The 9,868-nt window shown below is 49.1% G+C and overlaps 2 protein-coding genes across 2 annotated transcripts; one reads left to right on the top strand and one right to left on the bottom strand.

Annotated features, from left to right (window-relative positions):
• Positions 1-1,577: 1,577 nt before the first annotated feature.
• Positions 1,578-4,512, top strand: KCNJ16 (potassium inwardly rectifying channel subfamily J member 16). Its single transcript, XM_005428669.2, has 2 exons — positions 1,578-2,042; positions 2,578-4,512. The coding sequence occupies exons 1-2, from the start codon at positions 1,627-1,629 to the stop codon at positions 3,440-3,442; spliced, it is 1,281 nt and encodes a 426-aa protein (XP_005428726.1). The 5' UTR covers positions 1,578-1,626; the 3' UTR covers positions 3,443-4,512.
• Positions 4,513-5,521: 1,009 nt separating this feature from the next.
• LOC106632001 (uncharacterized membrane protein YFL067W-like) lies at positions 5,522-9,774 on the bottom strand. Its single transcript, XM_014310201.1, has 2 exons — positions 9,351-9,774; positions 5,522-5,526 (listed from the first exon to the last, which is right to left on the bottom strand). The coding sequence occupies exons 1-2, from the start codon at positions 9,772-9,774 to the stop codon at positions 5,522-5,524; spliced, it is 429 nt and encodes a 142-aa protein (XP_014165676.1).
• Positions 9,775-9,868: the final 94 nt, after the last annotated feature.

Raw genomic sequence — 9,868 nt, 5'->3', positions numbered from 1 at the left:
GTTCTTGGGCTGTTAATCCAGTCCATCCAATATATTTTACACTCCTGGGCCTGACTCTCCTCTGCCTGGAAGTCTGTGCAGTCATTTCTGCTCAGGCAAAGGGAGTGAGGACCTGAGGAAAAGAATTCCCCTAGGAAAGCTGGTTTTTCTGAAATTCACTATTCTTAAATTCATTTTCCATGGATTTCTTGGCTCCACTGAAAACCTACATCTGAACCCTGAAACCAACTTAAAGGTGGGAAAAGAGCTTGTCATTTTTCCATCAAAAACTTGCAGTTTCTGGAAGAATAATGACAGGTTTCCCACAAAAACATTAGGTTTGGTTTTTCTTTTTTTTTTCCTTTAAGAATATGAGTTAGAAGCACAAAATTAGCAAAAAATTGGAATTTTTCTGCTGTGTCCCCATCCCTTCTGACTGGTTTGTGTGTTAATGGCTGGGATGCCATGAAATGAGCTGGAGACCTGCAGGAAAAGGATTTGCCTTTTTAAATGTCGTGGTTTTTATTGGATTTCAGGTGATGAGGTCTCAATTTCTAACATAATTCTTATTCTTGGTCACTGAATATGGCCCAGGACTGGCCCTGCTCAGTTCCTCTCTGCTCTGACAGAGGAATCTCCTAATCCACATCACTTCCTAAATCTGTGTCACCCACAACCTCCATGAACACCCTCCCTGTTTGTTCCAAACTCATTAATCAAGATTTAAATATTTTTGGCAGCCGGATATTTTTTTGTTTGCTTTAAGGAAGGATTTCAGAGGCTTTCCAGGACCTCAGAGGGATTTCTTCTTTTCATTTGAAATGTAAATAATTTTCTCCAAATTGAACAAACATGCCACTGTAGCACCAGCTCAGTCAAGTTCACTTCACAAGAGCAGGTTTTTCTGGAACATAAATAATGATGGATGATCGTGTGTTTGATACATTTTTTGATTAAAACATACCAGCACTGAATTTCCCTGCCCATGTGATTGAAGTTTTACCTCTAAATAAGGGGATTTCCCTATATTTTTTTTTCCTAAAGGAGGAAAACAAGGAAAATTGCAAAAAGCAATTAATTACTTCTGATATTTGGCCAAATTTAAGTGGTTTGTGCCATTTGTGACTTCTCAGGGAAGCTCATCCTGCTTTTAATGTTGCTTCATGGGATCATTAAAGGAGTTACTCACAATAGGGTCACCACAAAGGTTTGGATTTCTCTTTTCATCTACAGACCAAATTTTAGGGTTGATAGGGACATTTCTAACTGGTTGAATTTGTAGCTGCCTCGTATTTCCAGGCCTGCTTTTGAGCAAAGATGTGTGATGGATGTCACAGCCTGTACCCTTCCAAAAATTACCCATGATGGAAATTTTTAAGCCACCTGGGGCAGTCCCCACTGTGCAATGCCAAATGTCTCTGAGAAATCCAAGTTTTAACAAAACCAAGAGAGGTTAGCTCAGGTCCTGGGAGCAATCCTTGTGTCTTATCCTTGCTCTGCAGTGGTTCTTTTTTGCTCCATCCAGCTCCAGGGGTAAATGGGATCAGATCTGGAAATCCAAATAAAACCAGATTTTCTCCTTTATTTCACAGATTTCCAATGAACAAAGAGAACAACTCCTGGGACCTTCTGTAAGCTGAGGCAGAGATGAGGAAGATGAATGACCAAAGTGGCTGCTACAGGCCCGTAAATATCCAGGGGAACAAAGTCAGCTACCGCGGCACCTGCGGGGACAGCCCGGAAAAGGAGGTGAAAAGGCTGCAGAAGAGATTCCTCCACAAGGATGGCAGCTGCAACGTCTACTTCAAGCACATCTTCGGGGAGTGGGAGAGCTACGTGGTGGACATTTTCACCACGCTGGTGGACATCAAGTGGCGCCACATGTTTGTGATTTTCTCCCTGTCCTACGTGCTCTCGTGGCTGTTCTTCGGCCTGGTGTTCTGGCTGATTGCCGTCCAGCACGGGGACCTGTTCAGCGACGAGGGGGTCACCCCCTGTGTGGCAAACGTGCACAGCTTCACGGGAGCCTTCCTGTTCTCCCTGGAGACCCAGACCACCATCGGGTACGAGCTGTTGTTCCTTTGAGGGCCCTTGGTTGGCCCCGTAAGTTGTTTGTTTGGTGGTAGCAGCAGGCAGGCAAGGAGACTCCACACGGCTCTGAGGTGCTCATTAGATGAGGGTTTTTGGGGGTCCCATCCCCAATATTGGGGTTTCTGAGGGAGAAGAGGGGAAGGGGGAGAGAGGGAGAAAAGGGCCAAGAGAGCCTGGTCTGCCTCGCACAGCTTGACAGGGAAATTCAAAGTGGGTGCAGAATAAGACTTGGCCAATGGGATTACAGATCCATGATACCTCAGGGGAGGATCACAGGCTTGGAATAAATTGTAGATTATCGAAGGGTGAGACAGAGCATACAATTTAAATAAATGCAACGCCACAATTCACCCTCTTTTCGTTAGAAAGAAAATATGAAAATGCATGAAGAGAAATAAGTGCCAAGAGGGTGTTTGTGGTCTCACTTAAAAAGAAACCTTTACAAAGGTTTCCATTGGTTTCCAAAGGTTACAAAGGTTTCCATTTAACTCAAATGTACCACCACAGGTACGGCTACCGCTGCGTGACCGAGGAGTGCTCGCTCGCCATCCTCATGGTGATCCTGCAGTCGGTGCTGAGCTGCATCATCGACACCTTCATCATCGGGGCGGCCTTGGCCAAGATGGCCACGGCCCGCAAGAGGGCCCAGACCATCCGTTTCAGCTATTACGCCGTGGTTGGGCTGAGGGATGACAAATTCTGCCTGATGTGGCGCATCGGGGACTTCCGGCCCAACCACATGGTGGAGGGCTCGGTGCGCGCGCAGCTGCTGCGCTACAAGGAGGACAAGGAGGGCAGGATGACCATGGAGTACCGCGACCTGAAGCTGCTCAATGACCAGATCATCCTGGTCACACCTGTCACCGTCGTCCACGAGATCGACAGCGACAGCCCCTTGTACGGCCTGGACCGCAAAGCTCTGGCCAAGGACAACTTTGAGATCTTGGTGACGTTCGTCTACACGGGCGACTCCACGGGGACGTCCCACCAGTCGCGCAGCTCCTACGTGCCCAGAGAGATCCTGTGGGGCCACAGGTTCAACGACGTGCTGCACGTCAAGAAGAAGTACTACAAGGTGGACTGCTTGCAGTTCGAGGAGACCACGGAGGTGTACGCCCCTCACTGCAGCGCCATGCAGCTGGAGCAGAAGGAGCAGGAGTGGAGCCGCGCCGAGAAGACGCGGGAGAAGCAAGCGGAGAAGTCAGCCCTGGAGATCAAGTACGGCCAAAAGTCCCTCAGCGCCGTTGCCCTCGTCAGCAGCTGTGAGGACCCTGAAGAGCCGGTGACAGCTTCCAGCCAGCCTCCTGGAGAGGTTTCCTACAGGAAAGCAGCTGTGACCTTGAGCAGGCTCTCCATAGAGTCCCAAATCTGACTTTTCCTGCTGTTGGAACCCCTCCCAACAAACTGTCCCCTCGTAGCTCCTCGGATGCAAACAATGAACTCGTGTACAGCAGTGTTTGTATCCCAGACCTCGCTGCCAGCGTGCCCACACTGTCACACGCTCTGTCACACCCTGTCACACCCTGCTGGGCTGCCAGGGACACCTGTGGGCACAAGGGAGCAGCTGCCACTTGGGATGCCCAGAGAGCCCCTCGAGCAAACCCTCTGTGACCCTTCCTCCCCTGCAGGGACTGGGGCTGGCTGTCCCCAGGGACACAGAATGACCTCGGCAGGGCACACAAACCATGCCCTGGGCCCTCTGGGTTTCAAAGCTGCCTCAGCGGTTTGGAAAGTCCATTCCCAGTCTCTCCAGGAGGTTCTGAAGCTCCATTTTCCCAACAAATGATTCCTCAGGTGCAGCCTCATCCCAGAGCTCCTCTGTGGAATCTATGGGGCTGTTCTTTGTAGGACAAGGGAATAAGTGACCCCAGTGTTCCTGGGTGGCTTTGGACACGTGCTCACACCCTGCCCAGTCCTGTGGGATCCTCAGTGGGATCCTGGAGAGCTTTCATTCCCTAATCATGAGCCATTCCCTGGGGTACTGCTCCCTCAGCACCTGGAGGGATGCAGGAGGTAAAAAAAAAAAAAAAAAATCAGAACAAGACCTCCAGTTTTAAATCAGCAAAATCAGGTTGAGCCTTGAGGAGATCATGTCTGGAGTGAGATGTGCAATGTTTTATATCAAATCCTCTTTCATTTCATTTCGCCTTTCCTCTTAGCGTGTTGCACTTCCTTGCAAAGACAAGGATCAATCTGGAGAACAAACAGGGCGATTTTGTCAAAATGAAAAATGCTTGTCTCGGTTGGCTGTGTAAAAACGATCCTTCATGGAGAAATCCAACAACTCCTCTGTGGGCTCAAGCTGGGAAAAAAAGGAAAACGCTCTGAAGGTGTGTGTGACGTGGAAGTTCCTGCTCTGCACATCTCTGTAATTATCCAGTGAGCAATGCCTCATCATGCTTTTTGCCCCTGATGATTGCAGTTCATTTGCATTGTGTTTAATTACCCTGCAAACGTAAAATAATCGTACTGGAGCTTGGGGGGTTGATCTCGCCTGCCTTTAACAGCAGAGAAATTCAGTGTTTGGCTGCTCTCTGTGGTTACTGGAGCTCTTCTGTCTCCACAGGGGAGTTCACTCCACCTTCCCCAGGTTTTTGGGGGGCTGAGGGCAGCAGGATGAGTTTTTCCTGGAAGTGTTCATCCCCCTCCATTTATTGCTGAAGGAGATGAAACGGCTGCTGTGGAAATGCTGGCTAACTTTAGGCTGCTAAAATTAGCTCTGACGAGTCATTCACATCACTCTGACTAATTAATTGGGTTTTTATGAGCTCATCACGTTTAATGAAGAAAAAATAGCCTGCTAAGTGTTTTGGGTTTTTTTTTTTCCCTGCAATTTACTCCATGTAGTAGTGGGATTTCTGGATTATTTTAATGTATTTCTCTTTTGCTAGCACTTGTCTCTGGATAAATATGATCCCTTTAGGTAAAGCGGAAGCCTGGGGGGTGTTAGTTATTCCAAAAGTCATTAATTAGCCTATTTTATGTGCTGATTCATCAGCAGCAACCACTTATAAGTGCAGTAAAAACCATCGTCTTGTATCCTGGATTTAAACACTGGCAGACATGGGGGAAATAGTCTAGAAAAAAATGGAAAGGAATGTAAGAAAATGTAGGAAAATGTGGAAGGGTCTCAGTACTTTTCTGTGGTGTTGGAAAAAACACCACTGGGATTGAATAAAATAGAATATCACCCTCCAGACATGGGAATTAACCCTTCCACTGCCCTCAGACCCTGCCTGGGATGCTTTTATTTAATGCTTTCCCCTTTTTGGGAAAGATGAGGAGCAATTGGGATGCGTGGAAAAGCTGTCAGCGAGGAAGGAGGGAAGTGGCTCACGGTGTTTCAGTCCTAAAAAGGGTTGGGAGGCAAAGAGCTCCCGAACACAGAAATTGGTTTTTGGAAGGGGAGGAAATCTGGGGCTGGGAGAGGATGGGACAGGAAAAGATGGGATTAAGCTGGGGGGAAAAGGAGGGAAATAATCAGGAAACACTTAACGAGGGCCAGCCTGGAACTTGCCAAGCCTCCTGCTCTGTGATCCCGTGATTTCCACCCACAGGGCACGGGATGTCCCGCGTGGGCACAGCTGCACTGCTGGCTCTGCAGGAGCTCACCCTCGGTGTTTGCTGCACCACAGAGTAAAGGCACTCAGAGAGGTGAGGTATCGCTGAGATAAGTGACCACAGTGCCCACGTTCCTTCCCAAAGTGCCAATCGCAACCAAAATGCCCCCATTCCTTCCCAAGGTGCCACTTGTGACCAAAATGCCCCCATTCCTTCCCAAGGTGCCAATCATAACCAAAATGCCCCGTTCCTTCCCAAGGTGCCACTTGTGACCAAAATGTCCCCATTCCTTCCCAAGGTGCCAATTGTGACCAAAATGCCTCATTCCTTCCCAAAGTGCCAATCGTGACCAAAATGTCCCCATTCCTTCCCAAGGTGCCAACTGTGACCACAGTGCCCACGTTCCTTCCCAAGGTGCCAATTGTGACCAAAATGCCTCATTCCTTCCCAAAGTGCCACTTGTGACCAAAATGCCCCCGTTCCTTCCCAAGGTGCCAATTGTGACCAAAGTGCCCCGTTCCTTCCCAAAGTGCCAATCGTAACCAAAATGCCTGCGTTCCTTCCCAAAGTGCCAATTGTGACCACAATGCCCCCTTCCTTCCCAAGGTGCCAATTCCAGGTGCAGCTCCCCTTGTGAAGCCGAGGAGCTCAGCTGCCTTCTCCTTCCCAAGTTCTCTTCCCTGTGAGCCTCTGGAAAAAAAAAAAATTCCTTTGGAATGGCTTTGCTGGAAGAGAAAGCCCCAGGAATCTGATTTAGGGATTTGTCCTGTGTGTTTTGGCACGGAGAGATACAAATAACAAATACAAACACATGAGTGTGGCTGGTAAGGTGTGCCCGGGTCAGGAAGAAACTTCTCACCCAGGCATGTAATTCATAAAAAGCCACTTTCTATTTTCTTCTACTTTTATCTCCTTTTTATCCATCTTTAACCTCTGATCCCAGCCCGTGCTGGAGACACGATGCTGGGGAACCACTGCTCTCAACCAGCCTGGGTTTTTTTTCTGTTTGTTACTTTAATTTCATTTATCCCAGTACAAACACCATGTATAATAATGATGAATAGCAATGCGTGCAGCTCTTCCTTTTTTTTTTTTTTTTTTAATAAATAAAGACATCAAAATAAAGAACATTTTCCTCTGCCACACACCTTGTGAGAGCACATTGGGCTTTTCTTCTCTTCAGCTACAAGTTTTAAGCGTCCCTATCCAGTTTCTCTGGGCAGCCTGTGACAGGAGCTCACCACCTTCACAGGGAATAATTTCTTCCTAATTCCTCATCCATCCCTGCCCTCTGCCAGTGGGAGCCATTCCTCGTGTCCTGTCCCTCTGTCCCTTGTCCCCAGTCCCTCTCCAGCTCTCCTGGAGCCCCTTTAGGCCCTGAAAGATGCTCTGAGGTTTCCCTGGAAGCTTCTCCTTTCCAGGTTTATATTTATGTGGGCCCTGTGTTCTGGTGGAGCCAGTTCTTAATCCTTCCTCCCTAGGAAAGATTCCTGCAGGACACTGGGAACAATGGGAAAATAGGATAAATAGATAAATAGGATCAATGGGAGGGAGGCTCTTCCTCCCCCATCTCCTCTTTCTCAATGCGCATTTCCCAGGGATTTTTTCCCATGACCATTGTAGGGCTGAGCAATAAAAAAAAGCAAATGAGACTCCCAAAAACCCAACCAAAGGAACAACATGTGCATCCCCAGCAGGAACCTGAGCCTCCAGTCATTCCCAATTAATCTCAGGAAAGTTCCCACCGGCCGAAAGGGAAGAACCTGGATATATTTTGGGCTGTTCCATGGTGAAACAACAGGGCTCTTCCAGAGCCTTGAACATCTCCTTGGGGCTTCCAAAAGCCGATTCCTGCGGCTGGGGGTCAGCAGCCCCTTCCCCGGCCCCCCCAAGAGGCAGGAATTGGAATTTCTGTGTGAAAGTTGCTCACCCCATCCTCGATTTTCCACAAAATTTACCAGCTGAAGCAAAATTCTAACAAACCACCCTGCGGTGGCCTCCTGACTCATGATTAAAACTTCACCCTGGTTATTTTCCCTTGGAAAGCAGCACCGTTGTTCCGGGTCAAGATTCATTTATGTCAAAGGGAGTATAATAAGAGATTATTATATCATTTATTTTTCCAGCCTTGCTCACCACCATTCATTAGGGCAGCTGGCATCTCCTTCCCCGTTATCATGTGTCATTTAGTGCATAGTTCTTGTGAAGTTGGGTTTCAGATGTGGGACAGGATATATCCCCTTGTTTATCCCTTGTTTCTCACACGCTGTGCAGGAGGTCTGAGCTCGCTTCAGGAAATAACAGGTACCTTTCAGGGCATCAGAAATGTTGTGTAGGAGGGAGAAAAATACTGCTTGTAAGCTTTTTTTGTCCCTTAAATCTTTGCTGGTTGGAGCTGGGAACCTGCAAACAGAAGGAGTTGGTGGCTGTGGTGGGCAGGAGAGGCCCAAAGCAGGGAAAAGGAAGAGGCATCTGACAACAGAGTCACTTCCAGGCAGACGAGGGGAAGTGTGACAGAGCCAGGCTGAAACAAGAAGTTGAAAGTTCTCATCTGGGCTGAAAAATGTGGATTGGTGTTTTTTATGTCTCAGGTTTGAGCTTTTCTATTTTACAGAAAAAAATTTTCAGGTTCTGTGCTGCTTTAGTGTGTGGCTCTGGGCTCACATGATGGGATGGTGAGCTCTGTGCACAGAGCAGGGAGACAAAACAATTCCTGCTCCAGCTGGGCACCAAGGACAAATGATCCAAATCTCAGCCCAGGAGCACAAACCCCGTGGGCTGGAGAGAGAAAAACAAGCAGGGTGGGACTGGATGGGCTAAAGCTGGAATGGGACAATGAACTGCAAGATGCAAATGGAGCAGAACTGATCCCAGGGAGAGACCCCGTGCCCGGCCGTGCATTTTGGGGCCATTTTGGTTCATCTTGGGTGCAGCCCTGGCTGGGCTCTGGTGCTGCCCAAGGTGGATCCATGGAGGAGATGCTTTGAATAAATCCCTGCTTTATTCTGTACCTCTGCCCAGCCTCTGCTCCAGCTCAGCCCTCTCAAGGCATAATTTTCATGGGGTTTAAAAATCCCAGCACAGGAGCTGCTCCCAGGATTTCCAGGATTTTGTGAGGTCAGTCCTGGTGGCTGAGGAGCTGCTGGGGATGGACACTGAGCAATGTCAGTGTGAGATTGGGCAGTTCTGCTTTGGGCTCGTGCTGCTCCCTGGAAAGCCAGGAGGGTTTGGATCCCTGATGTCGACACCTCTCAATGTTTTCTTCAGGCCAAGCAATGCAAAGTTACCTTGGGCTGTCAAAAATGCACAAGGATTCCCCACCCAGGTGTGTCATGGACTCACGGAATGGTTTGGGGTGGAAGGGAGCTCAAAGTTCATCCAGGGCCACCCCTGCCATGGGCAGGACACCTTCCACAGAGCTGGGTGCTCCAGCCTGGCCTTGGGCACTTCCAGGGATGGGGCAGCTGCAGCTCATGGGGGGTTTGTCCCAAATATCTAAATCTCCCCTCTTTCAGTTTTAAACTTTTATGCCTTTTCCTACCGCTGTCTTCCCATGTTACAAGCAACTCTCCCTGTTTTTCACCATCTCCCTTTAGAGTCGGGACCAACCCAAACCCAAAATACCATCCCAATCCCTGTCCCAATCCCAATCCTGGTCCCTATCCCTGTGCTGTTCCAGATCCCCATCTCTATCCCCATCCTGATCCTGATCCCTGTACTGATTCCGATCCTGATCAATCCAATCCCTATCCCGGTCTCTGTGCTGATCCCAATCTCAATCCCAATCCCGATCCCGATCCTGATCCCGATCCCAGTGCTGATCCCAATCTTGATCCTGGTCCCGATCCCGATCCCAATCCCTGTCCTGATCCCAGTCCTGATCCCAATCCCAATTCTGATCCTGATCCCGATCCCAGTGTTGATCTCGATCCCAATCCCAATCCTGGTCCCGCTGCTGATCCTGATCCCAATCCCAATCCCAATCCCATTCTGATCCCTTTCCAATCCTGATCCCAATCCTGATCTTGATCCTATTGCAATCCCAATCCCGATCCCGATCCCATCCCGGTCCCGATCTCGATCCCGATCCCATCCGATCCCATCCCGGTCCCGATCCCGATCCCATCCCGATCCCGATCCCATCCGATCCCATCCCGGTCCCAATCCCGATCCAATCCCGAGCCCATCCCGGTCCCGGTCCCTCGGCCGCCACCTGGCGGCAGCGCCCGGAGCTGCA

The sequence above is a fragment of the Geospiza fortis genome, unplaced genomic scaffold, assembly GCF_000277835.1.
Source record: "Geospiza fortis unplaced genomic scaffold, GeoFor_1.0 scaffold153, whole genome shotgun sequence".
Taxonomy (NCBI): domain Eukaryota; kingdom Metazoa; phylum Chordata; class Aves; order Passeriformes; family Thraupidae; genus Geospiza; species Geospiza fortis.
The sequence above is the reverse complement of the archived record's forward strand: the minus strand, read 5'-3'. Positions and strand labels throughout refer to the sequence as shown.